This window comes from Sinohyriopsis cumingii, chromosome 7, assembly GCF_028554795.1.
Source record: "Sinohyriopsis cumingii isolate HCF-2022 chromosome 7, ASM2855479v2, whole genome shotgun sequence".
In the NCBI taxonomy this organism is placed as follows: Eukaryota; Metazoa; Mollusca; class Bivalvia; order Unionida; family Unionidae; genus Sinohyriopsis; species Sinohyriopsis cumingii.
In genome coordinates this window covers 116,214,463-116,238,261 of record NC_142967.1, presented here as the reverse complement: position 1 = coordinate 116,238,261, position 23,799 = coordinate 116,214,463, and the positions used below count along the sequence as shown (strand labels likewise).

Genomic DNA, 23,799 nt, shown 5'->3' with positions numbered 1-23,799 from the left:
TAAGCCTTTAATTGTTTACAGGCACTCAGTGAAATTAAGCTGTTACACATGTAAGTGTTTCCAGGCAGTCAGTGAAATTAAAGCTTTACATGTGTAAGTGTTTCCAGGCAGTCAGTGAAATAAGCGTTTAATTGTTTACAGGCACTCAGTGAAACTAAGCTGTTACACGTGTTTCCAGGCAGTCAGTGAAATTAAGTCTTTGCATGTGTAAGTGTTTCCAGGCAGTCAGTGAAATTAAGTCTTTACATGTGAACGTGTTTCCAGGTAGTCAATGATATTAACCCTTTACATGTGTAAAATTGATCAGCTGTCCTTATCTATTCCTAAATGTACCTATTGCAAGAAGAAAGGACACATTATTTAGGATTGCTAAAAACTGAAAAATAAGCAACAGAATCAAGACAGATATATTCCAGATACTCTTATTTCTAAAAGGTCATGGTCATGATCATGTATTCAAAGCAATACATTTGTTGGGCTGAACAAACCCCAGTCTGATTTTATTTTAGAGAATTATGAACCATTCATGTCAAGGGGTTTTATATCACTCGTGGGTGACTCTGCCAATCCTATCCCAATTAAATCTTTATTGAACACAGGAGCTTCTCAGAATCTTTTATTATCAGGTATTTTGCCTTTTTCTGAGAAGTCTTCATCAAATGAAAGTGTTATTTTTCAGGGAATAGAGTGTGGCTTTGTTAATATTCCTCTCCATTATGTAAATTTGTCATCAGGTTTAGTCTCAGGAATCTGCGGTTGAATCAGAAAGTTGATCCTATTGAAAAAAATTCCAGATTTATACCCAGCTTGTGCAGTTACTCTTAAGAATGATGTATTCAGGAGAGTATTCCTTTAGTTGGCACATGTATTGGTCAGGCTTTTTTGATCAGGTCAATTTTACTTGTTGGGATCAATTCAAGGTATTGATCGCAGTGATCCTAATTTTACTACTCATTCTCTTTATTCTAATCACAGTGGCAAACTATAATCACTAGTCATCGAACAGTAAAAAGATCCTAAGTTCTTCTGTTTGTTTTAGAGGGCTATGAACGAAATTGAAACCATAGAGGTACTCTTTTGTTATTTTGTTAAAACTGGGATCTTTATGAGAAAATTTAAACCACCTGAGGTACCTGTGGTAATCAGTGGTCTGTGAACTATCAACTTGTAGTTCCAGTGTCATATAGACAGGAAATGTTTTGTTTAGCCCATGAAATTCATTTGGCTCTTCATTTTGGGATTAATTAGACATTATCACAAGATATTGAATCACTTGTATTGGCCAAAAATTAAAAGCGATGTTTGTAAATACTGTAGATCTTGTCAAACTTATCAGATGACAGGAAAACTCAAGCATAAGATACCAAAGGCTCATCTGCAAACTATTCCTGCATTTGATGAACCATTTAGCAAAATAATGGTAGATTATGTTGGTCCCTTACCTGCATAAATTATATGTTGAATTTTGCAAAGCTTCTTGCTTTTCACTCTTTTCTGTTACTTACTTTTTTAGAACATAGACTCCTAACAGAAAACTGGGGGTGGGGGGGGGCAGTGATGTGTAATAACATCTGTTCTTCAACATGTCTCATTGATCAATGTACTTAATTTTAGATGAATTGGGTTGTTCTACTTTGTGTATTTCCTATGTAAGTTACTTAAATAGACTCTTCACCAACATAATTTGACATGACACATCACCCTAGCTATTGTGAGCCAATTAAGTAAGATGTTTGTTTATCTCCGACTACCTTAGGTTTTCATTGCTCAGCTGTATGCCCCAAGGATAGGATTAGCCAAGTTTTGAGCAGGACTGTTTACTGTTGATACAAACTACTGAGTACAGGCATATATCATAGTTTTCAAGAAATATTGGGGTTTTCTTGTAAAAAAAAACTTTGTAGCTAAGATTCCTGAAAATTTAGTTTTTTCATGTGATATGGCATGTTATGGCAGGTATGGATTTATATAGTCCGCTTGATTTGTCCATGATTGAGGGAAGAGTTTTTTGTTTACCTGATTTTCGTTATAAAATACCATAAATTACAAATAAGTTGATTACTGATATTTTAATTCAGGGTTAGCCTTATTTACAAGCTTGAGGGTTCTAGAAGTGAACTTGTTTACACTTTGGAGGAAAATTCCATAGGATCTGGGATTTTTTCTCTCTAGAAATTATGTTGCATCACAGATCAAGTCAATATATATATATATATATATATATATATATATATATATATATATATATATATATATATATATATATATATATATATATATGTAGCGTGTGGCATACAAGTTTTGTCATTCCTGACTTCCTGACTTAATGATCAGTCTCTGGGAATCTATTAGGCAAATACAGGACACATGGTACTAATGGTATGAAAAAATGGGAACCAGTCTGGAAATTGCTGAACATAAAATAGATTATATATGGGTTTGGCTGGCCCAGTTTATTTGATAATGTAAGTTAGATTTGAGTAAAATGATCTTTTGAAAGCTTATCATAGTTGTAAGTGGGAAAAAAATATAGAAACGCTATATTTTGTTGATGGAATTTCAGTCCTCTAACAGTCTTGAGTTTGGAACACTCATTGCTGAAATTAGCACCTGATTCTTTGGTGTGGAATTGAAAGCACATGTTTCAAACACATGTAGGTCCAAAAAATGCAGCTGTTCATATCATTTTCTCTACACAGAAGCTGCCATCCAGGATGCATCTATATTGATAAATATAGGTTTGATCATGAGCACTCAGAAATTTAAAGTTATTGAATTTTTAATATCATGGTGTTTGCAGAGGCTTACTATGTGAACAATTAGTATCATGAGTCCTACAGCTATGTTCATATATAATTTGAGCAGAATTATTTGTTCAACTTATTTAGAATTGCTAAAGTGCTCATTGACTTTTGGCTTAAGATATTAGTATGGATTTTTGTGAATTCAATCAAAGACATTTTGGACTACATCATTGATATATCAGGACATTCAAGACTGCTTGTATTAAGATAATCAAGATTACAAATACAGCAGTACATTCAAGACTACTTGTATATTAAGATAATTGAGAGTACAGGTACATCAGAACATTCAAGACTACATGTACACTAAGATAATAAAGATTACAGGTATATAAGGACATTCAAGACTACTTGTACATTAAGATAATCAAGACTACAGGAATATCAGGACATTCAAGACTACATGTACACTAAGATAATAAAGATTACAGGTATATAAGGACATTCAAGACCACATGTACATCAGGACATTCAAGACTACTTGTACAGTAAGATAATAAAGACTACAGGTACATCAGGACATTCCAGATTATTGGAATTCATTTAGATCATTGTATATTCTTGGACTTGTTATTATTAAAGACATTATAATTTTTTGGATTTAATTCACAATACTGTCTTTTGAGATTTCCTTTTTTATTTTAAGGAAATGACAGGTTTGTCAAAATTGACCTAAAATGTTGGTTACACAAATTTCTGTTACATTTTTGAAGACCTGGAGTTGTAATATTTATTATTTACTGATTTACTATAATTGCTGTGAAAACATTTCCAAAAGCATTGAAATGAATAAGTACATGATAATTATTGCTGTGAGAACATTTCCAAAAGCATTGAAAAGAATAAGTACATGATAATTATTGCTGTGAGAACATTTCCAAAAGTATTGAAAAGAATAAATACATGATAATTATTGCTGTGAGAAGATTTCCAAAAGCATTCAAAAGAATAAGAACATGATAATTATTGCTGTGAGAAGATTTCCAAAAGCATTCAAAAGAATAAGTCCATGATAATTATTGCTGTGAGAAGATTTCCAAAAGCATTCAAAAGAATAAGTACATGATAAGTATTGCTGTGAGAAGATTTCCAAAAGCATTCAAAAGAATAAGTACATGATAATTATTCAGATTCTCAGCTTTATGTAGTGGACAATCACTCCCTCACACCAGGACAGTGGAAATATTGCTTCTTGAAAAACTGTATAAATCAAGAAAATAACATTAGATGACTGTAAGAGCATAATTACTAAACTTGATACACATGCAATACCATCAGACCCTGATGCCATATTATTTTTGATTGACTCAGTGAGTTCATGAATCCCATTGCCATTTTTTGGTGATTCAGTGAGTCTATAAATCTCTAGGTAATATTTGATTGACTCAGTGAGTTTATCAAAATAATGCAAAATCATTCCTAGTTGGTTTCATTTACAGGCCACCTTGCTCCAGAGCAATTTGGAATGATGCATTTTTCAAACAAATAGAAAATGTTCTTGCACAGAAGAAAGAAACATACTAGGTGATGTAAGAAAAGGACTTACTGAGTACTAAAATAATAAACAACTGGATGGAATTTATTGAATCAACTGGCCTAGTACAGCTGGTAAATGAAGCAACAAGGGTGACAGAAATATCAAGCACTCTTATTGATCACATTTATACCAACATACCAGACAATTTGTCTAGTGTTAATGTAGCGAATGTTGGTCTTAGTGACCACTGCCCTACTTTTCTGATGAGATAAGTAAAATGCAAGAGAAATAGGAAAAACACAAAAGAAGATATAGGAAAAACACTAACAAAAAATAGGAAAAACGTGAAGAAGAAATAGGAAAAATACAAAGAAGAAATAGGAAAAATACACACAAAACTATCACTTACAGATCATTCAAAATTTTAATCAAAGATCAGTTTCTGGATGACCTATATTAAGTTCTGTGGTATAAAATCCAAACTTTGGATGACATTGATGAAGCTCTGAGGGTGTGGACTGCCTAATTTATGGATGTAGTTTCTAAACATTTGCCACTGAAATTCATCATACTACTCCTCTATATTGTCACTAATTGCATATTGCTTGTATATTAACTGTGTGGGTTAATCTCTATGGGCAAGAATCCATCTGGTAAAAGGAAAGAAAGTAAATATATCATGTCAATACATGTAAATGCTGCTAATTTGTATAGGTTAGCGTTTTTAAATAAATAAGTTCCTTTGTATGGGTGTAGATTAGCTCTTCAGATAATTGTGTTACCTTCTGTAAATAAAGTCATTATTTTTATAGTTTATGAATCCTTTGTCATTTTCATGGACTCAATGAGTTTATGAATCTCGGCCATTTATCATTGACTCTGTGGGTTTATGGATCCATTTGTCATTTTTCATTGACTTGATGAGTTTATGAATCCCTTTGTCATTTTTGATTGACTTAATGAGTTTATGGATCCCTTTGTCATTTTTGATTGACTTGATGAGTTTATAAATCTCTTTGTCATTTTTGTTTGACTGAATACCTGTATTATTTTTCATTGACTCAACGAGTTTATGAATCTCTTTGTCATTTTTGATTGACTTGATGAGTTTATTGATCCTTTTGTCATTTTTGATTGACTTGATGAGTTTATGAATCCCTTTGTCATTTTTGATTGACTTGATGAGTTTATGAATCCCTTTGTTATTTTTGATTGACTTGATGAGTTTATGAATCCCTTTGTCAATTTTGTTTGACTGAGTACCTATGTCATTTTTCATTGACTCAATGAGTTTATGGATCCCTTTGTCATTTTTGATTGACTTGATGAGTTTATGAATCCCATTGTCATTTTTGATTGACTTGATGAGTTTATAAATCCCCTTGTCATTTTTGTTTGACTGAGTACCTATGTCATTTTCATTGACTCAATGAGTTTATGGATCCCTTTGTCATTTTTGATTGACTTGATGAGTTTATGAATCCCATTGTCATTTTTCATTGACTCATTGAGTTTATGAATCTCTTTGAGATTGATAGGTTGATCAGGATCCATCCAATATTTACTCTCAGATCACAATCTACATATTTAGATATATTCGTAAAAATAATCTCTTCTTCAAACTCTCTTGTCACTTAAAACTTATTACTATTCAATAATTTCTCAATATATGTGAACCATTCTTGAGAAATGTCATAAAAACTTGAAGATTTGTAATTTTTCATCTTGTCTACAGTTTGAGATCTGAGGTCACATTTCAGTGACCTTCACAAGCAAGAAAGCGCCAAACACTTTGCCCCTTCCACACACAGTTCAACGGAATCACACCATGAGCTCTGATTCTCTCAACAAACAGGATTTGATTGGCACTGATCAGGTCAATGGCAAAGCCAAAGATGGTGATCTAAACTTGATGCGTCTGAAGGATCTCCCAGAAGAAGCACTTCTGGCACATGTGCGGAAGTTAGTTGCATATCTACAGCAGATGGAGGAATACCACACTGGAGATGGCAGGAAAGTTCAGGACATTTTGGGATTCATGTACTGGGATTATAAACCTCTCCGGGAGACCATTGGAGATACATTGGACAAGGAAGGCTATGCAGGTATGTTGGCATTATTATTTTGCTAAAGAAGTGTACAAGCACAGCTAGCTCATCTTTTTCAAGGACATTGATGTGATCAGGTGTGTGCCAAACATCAGAGAAAAATTGCATGTTGCAGTGTTTTTTGTGACCTGGCCTCTTAATAATTATATTAATGGTGTTGAATTATCCATTTGTTTTTATTCCCAAATATTTATGTGGTAACCTTTTTCCTCCAGTTTCAGTTACTCCAGGGACTTGGGTTTACATCGTGTACACCCGCAGGGGCCAGATACACTGACTTTCATTTCATATCTAGGTACCGGTAAGTCATTTATGCAAGGAATAACGAGAGCAGGCTCACTAGATACGTGTTCTTCAGTTTAGATTGACTGTCAGGAACCACATCATATATATGGTATCTATACTAGATATTTAATTCAGTCCATTGAGTATTGTCATACTGTATTGTATGCAGAGGCAGCGTTAGAAGTACGTATGGCCTAGGGCCGACCATGACTGTTTGGGGCCAGAGTATCAGTATCTCGATTGGTATGCTACTCATAAGGACGACCTTAGGCCTGAAGTGCCACCCCAAATGCTTTTCATGATTGTATGTATGTATACTTCATTTTCTCAATAAAATTGTATAAAACACTGAAAACTCTCTTTCTTACATTGGTGTACTCCATACGAGATACATAAAACCAAGGTGAGTTATATGTGACATTAGAAATATTTTAATTTATTTACTTTATTAAAGGATATTGTCAACACAGTCTGTGGGAAAGTGTGTCCACAAGAAATCTTCCTGGAACACTCATCCAGACTGTATTAAATGTTCCAAATGTACAAGGAAAAGTCATTGTACATTTTGTAAATCACGGTCAGCAGAATGCTGGAATCTTGCAGACTCCAGCCATACTTGTTAGAGAAAGAAGAAACTTCATTTTCCTTCTTCCAAAGAATTTTCTGGTTTCTCTATTACTGAAAATAAAGGGTCTTCTGACCGGAATAGCCCTCCGAGCACTTTGCTACATCCCATTAAGGAAATACAGCGATCATGTATCAGCATGCTGCTACATCCCATTAAAGAAATACAGTGACCTTGTAGCAGCATGTCGCTGCCTCCCATGGCAGAGATGCACTGCTCACCTCTTAGTGTGTTGCTGCCTTCCATTGTGAAGGATATGCACCACTCATTTCATAGCCTGTTGCTGCCTCCCATTGAGGAGATATACCGCCTGTACAATAGCATGTTGCTACCTCCCTTGGAGGAGGAGATGCACTGCCCTTCTCATAGCATGTCGTGGCCTCACATCAAGGAGGAGATGCACCACCACCACCCTAGAGGTAGTGTGTCACACACTCCCATTTGGAGGGATCAGCAACACACCTTCCTTAGTGATGCATCATTTGACAATCCTGTATCCTTTGATCACACTACGGCCTCACAGTATGCTGAGGGAAGCACCCTTGAATCCAGTCCCCCTTCAAAGCATGCTGGAAGCTGTGGCCGTGACATCTTGGCATGCTTTTTCTGTTTCTATGGTTTGTCGGCAGAACTTCTTCACATCTGCTGTGATGATGCCTTGGAGTCTTCCAAGTTACTTATTGATCACAGTAAAGACATCCTTAGGGCTGCTCCACTTGATCCCAAAAGGCTGTTTGGAGGCATCATTCCATCTGTGGCATCTCAGGACTTGTTGGGTCATCAACTTAGATCCTTCACATCCACTCCTGACCCATCATAATCAACCAGTAAGCGTGTCAGTGTGAATCACCCTCAAGGGCCATCTGCTAAGTTCTTCTAGCAGACACAGCCTCAGTCAAATATGCAACCTCAAAATGAGTCTCCTTTTCGTCAGTCTGGTTCCCGGAATCTGAAAAACAGACATGGCCAATGAACCTGGAAAGGAAGGAGGCAGTTTCCACAGCCCCCTTCTTTTCCCAAAGGAGGGCATGGGGGACAGCCCTAGGAACTTGAATCCTCTCCTGACGCACATCCCTCTCCCAGGCGTTCCCATAGGTGCTCTCCTAGGACTTTTTTCCAAGGCCTGGTCAAGCATTGTGGACAATGGTTGGGTCCTTTCTATAGTGGACAATAGGTACCAACTCCTGGGTTTTGGGAACAACCTCCTCTATCCAGGACCCCCATCTTTCTTCACCAATCCAATCTGGTGAAACTCAGGGAGGAGGTGCACATCCTTTTACAAAAAGGGGCAGTCAAGAGGTCATGAATGATCAGTCACCGCTTTCTATTCCCATATCTTCCTAGTCACAAAGAAAAGTGGAAAGTTTCACATTATAAGTGACCTCTCCACTTTAAACCAGTTTCTTTTGGAAGAATCTTTCAAGATTGAGATCACCTCCTCAATCCAGAATGTGCTTCGACCATCCGATTGGGCAGTCTCTATTGACCTTCAGGATGCTTATCTACACATCCCCATATTTCCTCCTCACCACAGATATCTCTGGTTTTGCTTAGAGCAGGAAGTTTTTCAATTCCGGGTCCAATTTGGAATTTCTTCCACACCCAGACTTTTTACCCAAGTAATGGGAATAGTGGCAAGATACCTCCAGTTGCTGGGAATTCCAATTCTCCATTATATTCTTTTGTTATGTGTTTTGGCTCGAGTAAACAGTAACACAAGAAAGAGTGAAAACAACAAGCTTTTAAAAATAAAATAATTTATTTCCTTGGAAAAATACTGTAAAAATGACAAAATATGAACTTACGGTTTTAAGAATCAAATCCAAAAATAATCCAAGAATAATCCACGAATAATATTTTAGAAGTCCTAATAATAAAATGTTCTAATAATTTCAATTTTGAGTCCCACCAAAGAGTCCAAGATGGAAGGCAATGATGTACGCTGTAACCTGTACTGTGTTGAAGTCTACAGTTCCTTGTAGAAACACAATAATTAATATTGTGTATTGTTTTACTGAGGTATAGAGTGGGGATGACTGCCATATTTCTGTGTATACTGTATATTATTTTACTGAGGTATGGAGAAGGGATTACTGCATTACTTCTTTGTATACTGTATATTGTCTTACTGAGGTATGGAGTGGGGATGACTGCCATGCTTCTGTGTATACTGTATATTGTCTTACTGAGGTATAGAGAAGGGATGACTCATGCTTCTACTGTACATTTTTTAAAAGTATATGTGGGAATTACTGCCATATTTGTACATTTTCTTATGAGATATGGAGTGGGGATGACTGCCATACTTCTGTGTATACTATACATTTTCTTATGAGGTATGGAGAAGAGATGACTGCCATGCTTTTATATATACTGTACATTTTCTTAGGAGGTATGGAGTGAGGATTACTGCCATACTTCCATGTATACTGTACATTTTCTTAGGAGGTATGGAATGGGGATGACTTCCATACTTCTGTGTATACTGCAAATGTCCTACAATGTACATTCTTTGTTGCATTATGTTTATAGGAGGTACAATATGTGTTGTGTTCTTACCACTGTCATTATTTATTACTGACATTGTTAAACATGCATTATTCCAGGGTGAAGTAATGAATTTTAACCTTCACCATTCCTTAATAGTTCCAGCATAATCTCTGGTTGTGATATTCATGTTTTATTTTCTTCTTTCTTTTGTTTTAATGCTTATGTTTCAAGTTGGGGATTTTAAACTGAAAAGAAAAATTCAATGTTTTCCTCCTATCCTCGAAGTAAGAGATCTGCTTGGCTTTTAAAATTCTCTCTCTCTCTCTCTCATTTGCTTATTGTGTCATTTTGATATACATGGATATTAAATCAGGGACATGTATTAGCATGATAGGCCCTTGCTGAAATAAATGGCAACAATGACAACAGTACTGATAAGATGCATTTGATGCATTGTTCAATGAGAAACATACTTTTTATTTAAATAATCTATTGCTAGCCTTGCACAATAGCCATTTAATTTTATATACCTAAACATTCTGTAGATTGTTCAACTTGAACCAAACCAACAGTCAAATTCCTAGTGGATTGATTATGTGAATAACTTCACAAGAGAGTATCATCTGATACTTTTTATAAAAAAGCATTTTGAAAATATTCATCAAACAAGAATGTTTAATTAGTTTGTGAGCATAAGTGATAACTTAGTGCATTGTTCATAAATTTGTCATTCTGTGTTCACAACTATAAAACAAAAATAAAATCTTATTAGTACAATATTTATATGGAATTATGATCTTCTTATTATTTTTAATGTAAGTCTTGTAAATGCTTTATATTTAGCAAAAATTAAAATTTAAGAATCATTGTTGATTTGTGAAAGAAGATTCATGTGGATTTCACATTTGGATATTCCATAAAAGAAAAATATTTTGAACTAAAAGAGAAAAAGAGAGAGAGAGAGAGAGAGACAGAGAGGCAGAGAGACAGAGAGAGACTAACAGGATGACAGCAGGGTGAACTTTCCAATATTTCATTGTATTCCAATATCCAAACAAGTGAGAGACTGATTAAAACGTGTATCAGACATCACACACACCATTTGGATGGGACAGGGTGTGATTTTTTCTGTGTCCAGTCGTTTGTTGCCTAATAAGGGAAACCTGATTATGAAGAACAAGTTAATTCTTACAAAGTCAGGTCATGAACAGATTATGTAAGAAGCACAGCACTAGGGTCCCATTGATACAAGTTTCCAACTTTTAATGGCTCCCTTTAACACTGAACTAGTTTTGGAATATTGACGTATTCATTACCGATGTGCTATATTTTACAAGCATAAAATACTCCAAATGTTATTGTATTTATCTGTATATACTTTTGTACCCTAAGGTTTGCAAACGGTGGAGTGAGGGGTAGGAGAGAAAATTAAAAGTAGGGGAGGCATGATGATGCATATTAGATTTTAGTGGTATATGAAGAGTAACTCAGTTCATAGTCAGTTTTAGTCGTTTACTACAACTGTTGCTCCTTTTTTGTTTCATAATATTTAACTCTTTTTTTCTGTAAAAGATAACGATTAATTTTGTAATATATATTTCTCTCTCTCTCTCTCTCTCTCTCTCGTATCCACGGATGATTGCCTATGCCTAAATACTATTTTTAAAATGTTTAGAAGATTTGTAAAAAGATTTAATTGCTTGCAATTGATATCCGTATCATAGTATATAGTTTTATAATGAGTTATTAGGGTTTATGACATTTATATTTTAAATTCTTTAATTCAGTGTCTGTTTAGCAATACAGTACGTGTACACTACCTTATAGGAATCCCATTCAGATATCAAGGACCATAACTAGGTCAAGTAAACATATCTGTCGGTCAAGTACGCAACATTTTAATTTGAATGGAGGTTACGAAACATAACGTAATGATATATGAGAGCTCTTGCCCTGTTCGAATTATCATGCACACCTTAGTTGTTGTTTGGTTCAGCAGTTTGAGAAAGTCATAAAATGACCGTTAAAGATATTTTAAAATAGTACAATTGTTCCAGAATCTTTTAGTGATTTGAGAATTGTGATTTTGATTTTTTTAAACGTGGCTTTAATAATTTTTCAGTCATATCACTACGATGTCTGCAGTGTGGCAGTTTATAGTGATGTCTAGCACTGGGGCATCATGCTGCAGACATGTAGCATCATGTTTCACCCAATCACATTATCCTGACACCAGGCCGACCAGTCCTAACACTAACCTCTTAATGCTGAGCGCCAAGCAAGGCAGCTGTTAGTACCATTTTTATAAGTCTTTGGTATGACTCGGCCGGGGATAGAACCCACGATCTTCCGCATCGGAGGCGGATGCTCTATCCACCAGGCCACCGTCAGGCATACATATATATTGCAATACTATTTCATAACAGAAACCTAAAATAAATTCTATATGTGTGCATTATAATGAAACTATGAGAAAGATGTTTGGGCTTGTAAATCTTTTTGTCACACATGTTTGCCATACTGTCGAAATCAGCTTAGTGAATTTTTAGCCAATAACGAGCTGTATTTACATAAAGAATAGTTTGACAGGAAGGCTAATGGTAAGACAGGAGGGCTGATGGACCAACAGGATGGCTAATGGTAAGACAGGAGGGCTAATGGACAAACGGGAGGGCTAATGGTAAGACAGGAGGGCTAATGGAATAACAGGAAGGCTAATGGTAAGACAGGAGGGCTAATGGACAAACAGGAGGGCTAATGGTAAGACAGGAGGCTAATGGACAAACGGTAGGCCTAACGGTAAGACAGGAGGGCTAATGGACAAAGAAGAGGGCATTATTTAATCCCCTGAAACTAAAAGGTCATGCTCTACATGTATTTGTTTGTGTGCATCTGTATCTAATGATTCTTTGGTGTTGGTGACATTGTTGGTGTTGGTGAACAAACTCTGATTCCCACTGAGCCTGTCAAGAAAGATGGATAAATAAATAAGTTTTAATAGAAGTATATGCCATTTTTGCCAGTATAGTTGGACTGATATTGCTGGAGTAATACATTAAGATCTTTTTTTAAATAAATTCTTATGTGGGTGGAATTCATGATATCTGGATATATCTTCCAAGTCTAGAATCTGACTTATTTACTTGACCCAGAATATCGTAAATATCATTTTTCAGTAATAGAATTAACAGCTGTCATGCAGTAATGTCCGATTATGACAGCATGTGACATTGATTACTTTATTCTAACTTGTAACCTTCACTGTATTACATTGTAACTTCAGTATGGTATGCATTGTATTTAACATTATTTCACCAAATGAATTTTTATTATGCTCAGAGGATATTTTAGAAATAGAATGATGCAGTGTGGAATGTTGATTGCAGAATGTAATCCTACACAAATAGAAAATGCAGAATAGAATTATCAATTTTTATATAATGGAAAACTGCATAATAGAATTATAGTAGTGCTCAATCTCCATTTAGTTAAGGCTGTGGCAATTGCAAATATTTCTCAGCTGTCTAAAGCAAAAATATTATATGATTCTACATTGAGAAGACGCTTCCTTTAATGCTCAAAAGCTGACTCATTTTTTAAAACTACAAAATTTATTGAAGAAATAACAGAAGATATATCGTGAGTGATGTCCAAGATAATATAGCAATATGTGATTGATTTAAACAGTTTTAACAGAGTGACTGTTGAAAATGTGTATTTTTAATGACATATAGTGCTCAAGGTTATGATACAACCATAATTGACAGAAACTACAGTGTGTCTAATTGTGTGTGTGTGATTTCGATTTTTAATGCAGCTTTAACAATATTTCAGTCATATCACTGCAATGTCTGCAGTGTAGCAGTTTATAGTGATGTCCAGCACTGGAGCATCATGCTGCAAACATGTAGCATCATGTCCCACCCAGTCACATTATCCTGACACCAGGGCAACCAGTCCTAACACTAACCTCTTAATGCTGAGTGCCTAATGAGGCAGCTGTTGGTACCACTTTTAAAAGTATTTGGTATGACTCGGGCAGGGTTTGAACCTGCAAACTCCTGCATCCAAGGCAGATGCTCTGACCACTTAGGCCACCGGAGCAGTCGATTGTCTAAGTGAGCTACTAAACTTTATGAACACATAACTTAACTAGAGATTCCAAATTAAAAACTTATCTAATTTTACTCATGTGTAAAGTACATTTAGTTTTGATTTGCCATCAGTCTCTGATGTTCTTTCAACTTTTGATTTCATGCAAATAGGATAGTCAGATATGCCATCCCATAATATATTGGTTGAACAGCTGGTCTCCATTTTTCATTTGACATTTTGTTTTTTAATAGATTGGGCAAACAGGGTAGATTACTCATTTTACTTGTGTATAAAGTACATCCAGTTTCGAATCTTTGCCATCAGTCTCTGATGTTCGTTCAACTTTTGATATCATGCAAATAGCATAGAGTCAGATATGCCATCCAATAATATGTTGGTTGAACAGCTGGTCTCCATTTTTCATCTGACATTTTGTTTTTTAATAGATTGGGCAAACAGGGTAGGTGGTGTTCATTGAAGCTTATGATTTAAAGCAACTAGCATAGAACAAGATATGCCATCCCATAATAGGCTTGGTGAACACGGTCTATGTTGTTCATTTCAAGCCTGGACCAAGATATGCCATCCCATAATAGGCTTGGTGAACACGGTCTATGTTGTTCATTTCAAGCCTGGACCAAGATATGCCATCCCATAATAGGCATGGTGAACACTGTCTATGTTGTTCATTTCAAGCCTGGACCAAGATATGCCATCCCATAATAGGTTTGGTGAACACGGTCTATGTTGTTCATTTCAAGCCTGGACCAAGATATGCCATCCCATAATAGGCATGGTGAACACTGTCTATGTTGTTCATTTCAAGCCTGGACCAAGATATGCCATCCCATAATAGGTTTGGTGAACACGGTCTATGTTGTTCATTTCAAGCCTGGACCAAGATATGCCATCCCATGATGTAGGTAATCCGACCCTAAGCCGTTCCTAAGACTTCTGATTTAATGCAGAGAGCATTGGTACAGACTGTAAAATGAAGAAAAGTCATGATGAGTTTGAGACTTCCTTGTTTTTTTTCCAGGTGCCTCAATGAAGATGTTGCAGACCTTGACATCGATAGGAATATTTAAAAATGATGATGTCTGGTTTACTGCTCATACTCTATACAGCACCCTTTGGAACTTCTCTGATGCCAGTTCTAAGCTGGCCCAGGTTAGCATGACAACCATACTTAAGGAAATTAAGAATATTTCTTCCTAGGGACCAAATGATTTCCTTTTTTGTGTTGGTTTTATTGGCATCATTAACATATTATTGGCTATATCCGTCTAAGGAAATGGGAGCTGAGTGCCTTTCCCCAAGATACACATAGCTGACCTGTGCTGGCTTGGGTCAGTTTCAAACTCTGGATCCTTAGATTACAAGTCTGACACTCTTCTGGGGCTCTCAGGAAACTAATGAAAGTCTTGAATTAAAATAGTTTTTGGTTTAAATTTATTAAAATATGGACAAACTTGGGACTATTTCATTTTCACAGGAATTTTAGTTAACTGTAGTTTTAGTTTTTAGTGGTTTACTTTACAAGTCCAAAACAAATAATAAGTTTTTCTGGGTATAAAGGCATGTGTTTGAAATTGGACAAAACTAATTTCCGTTGCTTAGACTGTCATTTTCCTCTCAAAGATTTCCAAATCATGAAAAAGTAGCATCCAAAACATGAAATAAAATGGTCATGATGATTGTGATTATATTTCATGTAGCATGAAGAAAATAAAACCTGTAGTTTAATTCACATGGTTAGCTTAATGATAATACTAAATATAAAGAATTAAATGAATATTGGTACCTGCAGTCAGTGAAACTAACAATAAATACCTTTCTATAGCATAATTGGTTATGAATCCATAGGTTTATACCTTATCACAAGGCCTTCATCAGAATAATAATTTCTGGACTGGTGTCACATAATCAACTAAATGTTGACCACAGTGATTTCTGGCCTGGGGTCACATAATCAACTAAATGTTGACCACGATTTCTGGCCTGGTGTCACATAATCAACTAAATGTTGACCACAATGATTTCTGGCCTGGGGTCACATGATCAGCTAAATGTTGACCACAATGATTTCTGGCCTGGGGTTACATGATCAACTTAATGTTGACCACAATGATTTCTGGCCTGGGGTCACATAATCAACTAAATGTTGACCCCAATGATTTCTGGCCTGGGGTTACATGATCAACTAAATGTTGACCATGTTATAAAATCCTTCTGTACAATGGTGAACATTCCAACTCAGAATCAGGGATTAAGGAAAGGCTGCCTTATGTCGAATCCTGAAGAAGTTCAGAGCCTTAAAAGTGAACAAGTGAAAGCCCTGATTTCAGAGAATCCAAAAGACTCCCCAGAAAAATAGGCATCACCTACCAAGAAAGGAAAGCACTCATGAGTCCAAAAAGAGATCATTCAGTCCTGATTCTCCCAGCAGACAAAGGTAGTGGTTATGAATAGGAGAGACTATGATTCAGAAATTAGGACACTTTATATGGATGAGAGGACATGTACGAAGTTTCCTGTTGGCAATGCTGTGTTAGTCATCCAAAATTGACTCTTGAAGATACAGAGTGGAGCAAATGTATTACTTTTGGTGTTAGAACAAATTGCTCTGTTGAAATGGGTCTCGAGTACTAATTTTCTCTACCAGGGAGAATTTTATCAACAGAAGTTTTGGGCAGCAGTGGGCTCACCATTGTCACCTACTGTGGCAAATTTATATATGGAAGACTGAACTCAGTGCTATTTCCACTGCACCTCATCCTCCCAATGTGTTGTTTTGTTATGTGGATGAGACTTTCGTGATGTTGCATGAATGAAATATTTAAGAATTGACAGCACATCTCAATTCCATTGACGAAAATATCCAGTTCACTTATGAAGTGGAAGAGGATGAGAAGTTGCCTTTTTTTGGATACTTGTGGTCACATTTTACATGATGGTGGAACAAAAGTTACTATTTACCGCAAGCCTACCCACACAGGCCAGTATCTGAATTTCAATTCCAACCACCATCTTGAATAAAAGAAATCTTGGGTGAGAATTCTTGCATTTGGTGAACAGCATGGCCTTTGTTGAGGAAGGTCAGGTGTTCGAGGTTGATCATATTAAGAAAGCTTTGAGGGCCAATGATTAAAAGATTGGATGTTGGTGTTTCCTGTGGAAGAACGAAGAAAGGAGGAATATCTTAAAGAGAATGGAGATAAATGTATAACTGTCCCTGTTCCGTATGTTGGTGAACTCTCCAAAAAATTACCAAAGACATCTTCTGAAAGCATGGAGCTAATGTGATCCGCAAGTCCTAAAACACCATCTGCTCAGTCTTGGTACATCCAAAAGACCAAACTCCTTCAAATAAGAAGTGCTCAATCTTCTATAAACTCAGTTGTGATAATTGTGAAAAAGACTACATTGTGTAACTGCTAGAAGCCTGGAAACAAGAGTTAAGGAACATTTATACACCTGTAGAGAACCTTTGGCAGCAGTTTTTGAATATTGTTAAGAATTGGGTGTACTATTATATCAGAGTATTCAGTAGAGAGAATAATACCCTGAAGAGGAATATAAGGAAAGCTATTGAAATCATTGAGGGGGAGCCAGTGTTGAACTGTGATTCCGGATTAGAACTTTGCCGTACTACATAAGGCCTTTGTCACATGGTCAACATCTAGCACAGAAATCATTCCTCTGACGAAGGTTGAACACTAAGGAGTCATAACCTGTTAGGCTGCAGAACGGTATCTATTCTTAGTTTCATATAGAATTGAATTTTGCATCCAGTCTCTCAAGAGTTATTTCTCTTGTGCTGTCAGATTCTGCTGATAATTATTCAGTCGAGTTAAATATTCAGCAAACTTTCATGGAATTGTTATGTATATTTAATTTAATTATTTGTTTGTTAGTTTAAAATTTTTTTCATTACATGCTGTTGTAATGTAACATTGTATGCTGGACTTAACCTTGTCCAAAACTGAGTTCATTTCTGCTTAACCTGATTGACTTTTTTTAAATTTCATTTTATGTTAACAACGAATGCATAGCTAAATTATTCTCTCTGTGAATGGGCTTGATATCAGAAACATTATTAATAGAAGAGGTTAATATATATACTTGGGTCAAGGCTTTGGAGTTTTCTAAGTGAATTAAACATAATCTAGATTATTGTTTTGTAAACATCAGGATCATTCTAGAACATTCTTTTCCATTAGGTAATGTTTTTTTCTTCGGAAAATGTTAATTGTGACCTGAGGTCAAATAGAGAACTATATAATCTTGTAACTGTGAGGACTTGGTCATTCCGACTGCAACATCTAGCACTTTCTAATTGTATTATGTTGTGACCAGTTGGGCTAAATTTTATTTTCTTAAAATCATTGAATTCAAGTGATTATTTTCTCTGGAAATACATAAGTGCTCTGAAAAAATTCTTGGGTAAAGACATTGATTGGAATTTATACTGAATTCAAACCTGGAATTATATTAGTGTGATTCAAAAAAAGACATTTGACACATCAACACTCTATAAGCCATAACAGACACGTACGCCTTCAGTTTTTGGATCTCTTTATGACTTTACTGAGTTTTATTCAGGACTTTAAATTATTAGGACTTGTGTCTGTAATTATTGGGTTGTTTTGAGGTTTAATTTTCAATGCTGTAATTTTTTAAATTTTTTTCATTTTCATTTTGTATTCTTGGGAAATAAATTATTTGTTAAATTTTACAAAGCTTGTTGTCTTTCACTTTTTTCTGTTACTTATTTTAAGAGCATAGACTCATAACAGAATTTCTTAGCTTAATGTTAATTATATCATAATATCCCCATTTTTCATGCAAATCAAGTTCTATTTAAAACAAACCAATTTATCTTTTTATAAATGATGAAAAGCTACTACAGAGCAATCTTTTACAGCAAGTTTTGTTATTACTCTACTCTTCATAGGCCAGAAGAGTTTTTGGGACAGTCTGTTGTTTGTTTTCCACATCAATCAACCATCTGTCTGTTAGCACAAGTTTTGTTATTACTCTACTGTTCATAGGCCAGAATAGTTTTTGGGACCGTCTGTTGTACATTGTCCGACATCAATCGACCATCTGTCTGTTAGTACAAGTTTTGTTATTACTCTACTCTTCATAGGCCAGAATAGTTTTTGGGACAGTCTGTTGTATGTTGTCCGACATCAATCAACCATCTCTCTGTTAGCACAAATTTGTTATTGCTGTTCTTCCTCTTAACTACTTGAAGGATTGCCATGAAACATTGTACACATTCATTTGAAGTTTCATTTTGTCTTTTGATAGAAAATGGTGCTGTTTAGATATCCAAAAAGGCTGGGGCTTGTTATCATTACTCCTCCAGAATGGATGGTCATATCAACGTGGAGTTTTCAGTAAAAAAGGTTTTATAATGTCTAGTAGGCCTTAAATGAAATCAGTGCTGATCTGACATCCAATATAGCCCCTACAGCAGCCATCTTGAAAATTTTAGTACCATTACTTCTAAACAGAAAGTCATAAGAACATGGAGTTTTCACCCATCTACTTGGTCCTAAGTTGAAATATTGCCAATCTGTATCAAAGATGACCACCATAGCAGCCATCTTGAAAATATTTGTATTGCTTCTCCTCCTGAATGGAAACTCAGAATGACATGGGTTTTGTCACAAGACTCTTTATGATGTTAAGTTGGTCTTATATAAAAAATTTTAAGCCCAGACATCCAATATGTCTACCACAGTAGTGGTCATGCTGAAAATAACTATTTACTTTTGAATGGATGTTCTTATGAACATAAGGATTTTCATAAAAAGACATATTTTGACCTTTAATTTGTCCTGAATAAAATGGTGTCATTTCAAACATGGCCACCATGTCAGCCATCTTTAAAATCTTGTTATCTCAACTCCTCCTGAACAGAAAGTCAAGTTCTCATCATGCTTTCATGAGAAGACCTCACTATGATGTCTAGTTGGTCCTAAATGAAAACATGCAATACAATTACCACAGTGACTATGTTGTAAAACTTGTAAATCCTGCTAGTGGAAAGTTATATCAACATTGAGTTTTCATCAGAAGACTTCTTATGTCATAATTGGTACTATTTGAAAATGGTGTAGATCTGAAAGTCATTATAACCACCATGGCAGCCATCTTGAAAATCTTATTATTGCTACTGCTTCAGAATAGGAAGTCATATCAACATGGAGTTTTCGACAGAAAACTAATTATGATATAATTGGTAATGAATGAAAATTGTCTTGACCTGACCTTAGATTTGGCTCCCACAATGAATGAATGAAAAGTCTTGTCACTAATTCCCACAATGAATGATTGAAGTCTTGTCATTGATTCCCACAATGAATGAATGAAGTCTTGTCACTAATTCCCACAATGAATGATTGAAGTCTTGTCACTAATTCCCACAATGAATGAATGAAAAGTCTTGCCACTGAATTCCCACAATGAATGAATGAAAAGTCTTGTCACTGAATTCCCACAATGAATGAATGAAAAGTCTTGTCACTAATTCCCACAATGAATGATTGAAGTCTTGTCACTAATTCCCACAATGAATGATTGAAGTCTTGTCACTAATTCCCACAATGAATGAATGAAAAGTCTTGCCACTGAATTCCCACAATGAATGAATGAAAAGTCTTGTCACTAATTTTCCTGAATGAATGAAAAGTCTTGTCACTAATTCTTACAATGAATGAATGAAAAGTCTTGTCACTAATTCCCACAATGAATGAACGAAATTTTGTCACTAATCCCCACAATGAATAAATAAAAAGTCTTGTCACTAATTTTTCCTGAATGAATGAAAAGTCTTGTCACTGATTCCTACAATGAATGAATGAAAAGTCTTGTCACTAATTCCCACAATGAATGAACGAAATTTTGTCACTAATCCCCACAATGAATAAATGAAAAGTCTTGTCACTAATTTTTCCTGAATGAATGAAAAGTCTTGTCACTGATTCCTACAATGAATGAATGAAAAGTCTTGTCACTAATTCCAACAATGAATGAACGAAATTTTGTCACTAATCCCCACAATGAATAAATGAAAAGTCTTGTCACTAATTTTTCCTGAATGAATGAAAAGTCTTGTCACTAATTCTCCTGAATGGATGAAAAGTCTTGTCCTGAATGGATGGTTATATCAACATACAGATTTTAAAAAACAATCTTCTAATGATGTCCAGTTTGTCTTAAAAGGCAACAGGTGCCAGTTTTACATCCATTATGCCTGCAACAGTGTATGATATGGTTTCAACACTCAGCAGTTAAAAAGAAGAAATGGTCTTAGCTTGAATTATTGGTTATTCTTTTTAGACTGTAGAGCATCAATCCTTTCAAATGATTCTTCTTAAAAATTATTTTATTCCTATTTTTTTACAGACAAATATAAATGTTGTATATGGGGTTATTGGTATATCATATGAAAAGTATTTTAAAAGAACTAGAGTTATCCCTCACTATAAGGTCCCTCTGTATACCACTCCTTTTATGATCGGGGAATGGTTATGGATGCCATTAAAATATTAGATCGTTAAATAATGTCTTTCATTATTTCTGTAAAATATTTTTTCATTTGAGTTTGCTTTTCACAATTGTTTTTGTGGGGCCCTGAGTGGCCGAGTGGTCTACAGCGCTCTCCATTAAGGATCACTGCCATCTCACCTCTGTCTGCATAGGTTCGAGTCTTGGATTTGGCTAATGTGGATATGTGAGAAAGCTTGCCAGTAGCTTCTCGTGGGTCGGTGGTTATTTCTGGGGGGGGGGGTATCCGGGTTCTTCCTCCACCATTATTACTGGCCACCATGTATAGCCTATCGTGTGCTGAAAAATGGCATTAAACCCTACAATAACAACAAGAACAACAATTGTTTTTGTTGTTGTTTTGGGTTTCGTGCCACTTTTCAGTGCTTAATAGGCAATAAATGGCAGCCAGTATAAAGTTTGGAGGAAGAATCTAGGAAAACACTTGTTAGAACCAAAAACCCACAGGAAACTACTGGGAAGCTTCCTCAGACAGCCACATTGGCCAAGCCCGAGACTTAAAAAACCATACTGACAGGTGAGATCAGCAGTAATCAGCAAAGATGAGTGCTGTAGACCACTTGGCCACCCGGGACTCCATAGACAAGACAGTCTTATAATGAGTGGTGTTAAAAATAGGCTGTGTTTAATAATAAATAAAAACACAAGACAGGACATTTAATTATGCCAAGTCACATTATACCTGGTTCCTTCAAAGTGAAACAATTTAAGTAGACCATTTGGCCACCCAGGGCCCATTAGCTCTTGGCTGAATAGAACCAAGTATAATGTGGTTTACCTCATTAAATACTGTTTCATGTTGTTTGTTTACAGTATACCTCACATAATGCTTGCAGCATACCTCATTATCATGTGCCCACACTTATAATATAATCCATTTCTATGGTAACCAATGAACAAAAAAACATTATAATGAGGGAACTTTACTTTTGCATCATAATTAAGCCATTTTATGCTGTGGCGGTCTTACAGAAATTACTGGTATTTATCCTTTTTCAGTCCCTGGGAGAAAATGGTGCAGTACAGTTACTAACACTGAACTGTGGACACAAACCTTACATCAGTGCTATTGAAAGGAAGGTAAATTAAAATTTTTGTTTTTCTTTGTACAGGGTAGTACAAATCTTGTGCATGGAGCTAAGAGGCTACCAGAATGATGTGTTCATGCATTCATATTTTGAATTTAGGTATCCCAGTTATTAATAAATTATGTCATGACTACATCTGCATTTTGTCACAAATATAATTAAAATATTTAGCAAAGATAAAAACAGTTTTTATTAATGACTCATTACAATGAAAAAGCGAAGTTACAATCCTAACATATACATAATGCAAAAGCCTGTTCTGGGCTACTGAATTTTAGCTATAGTAAAATATTCTTTTACTGGGAGCTCTATGGGCCAGTAAATTTTCTCTGTGGTAACATATTCCTTTCCTAGTAGCTCTTTGAACTAGTGAATTGAAGCTGGTTATCAGATTCTTTTCTTGTTTGCTCTCTGGGCTGCAGAATTTAATATAAGATGTGAGATTATTTTCCTGGAAGTACTCTGGGCTGCTGAATTTAAAAAATAAGATGTGAGATTATTTTCCTGGAAGTACTCTGGGCTGCTGAATTTAAAATAAGATGTGAGATTATTTTCCTGGAACTACTCTTGGCTGCTGAATTTAAGTTCGGCTGTCAGATTATTTCCTGGTAGCTAAGTTAAAAATGCCTGGACTTCCATTTAAATAGAGATGTTATTCCCTACTGGATGTAGAGTATGTAATTAATATATCCAAAAATGTTCTCTATCTTCCCAATAAATAGTGCTTTTTGCTCGTGATCTCATTTCTTCTAATGACTGTATGTGTACAAGAAGAGCTGAACAGGAATGCTAATGCACTCGTATAAATTCATTGGACTCGCATTGGTTTTGGGATCTTTCTGATTGGTTTCCTGAAGAGGGTCACCTTCACTTCCGATAGAAGATAAAGTTAAGGAAGATTATGATGGAATCGATGAGGAGGCATTCTCTCCCACATAATTAGTGACATTTTTTAAATTTTGCTTCACAATAAACACATCAGTAATCCATTTTAATGTGTACAGGCTGTGTAATAGGGTGATTGTGTCACGGTTTATGATGTAATAAAAAGCAAGGGCAGTGTGATGAGGACACATAATTATAGTCACATTGTTATCAGAATGTCATGCCATATAATCATGCAGTAGAATTTTTTAAAGAAAAGAAGATCTTTTGAACCATGAGAAAAATCTGAAGTGCTCTTAGTCTACCAGCTGAATAGTCAACATGGTTCATACAGCTCTTAGTACACCATTTGAATAGTCAA

General features: G+C 35.4%; 1 protein-coding gene across 1 annotated transcript in view; it reads left to right on the top strand.

Moving 5' to 3' along the window:
• The window catches only part of LOC149795981 (uncharacterized), an 86,802-nt gene that overhangs the window by 8,445 nt on the left and 54,558 nt on the right, over nucleotides 1-23,799 (top strand). Inside the window, exons 2-4 of the mRNA XM_089965894.1 lie at nucleotides 6,017-6,386; nucleotides 14,924-15,054; nucleotides 22,465-22,545. Coding sequence (XP_089822020.1) covers nucleotides 6,110-6,386; nucleotides 14,924-15,054; nucleotides 22,465-22,545 — 489 coding nt within the window. The 5' untranslated portion in view covers nucleotides 6,017-6,109. The remainder of the gene's footprint in view (nucleotides 1-6,016; nucleotides 6,387-14,923; nucleotides 15,055-22,464; nucleotides 22,546-23,799) is intronic.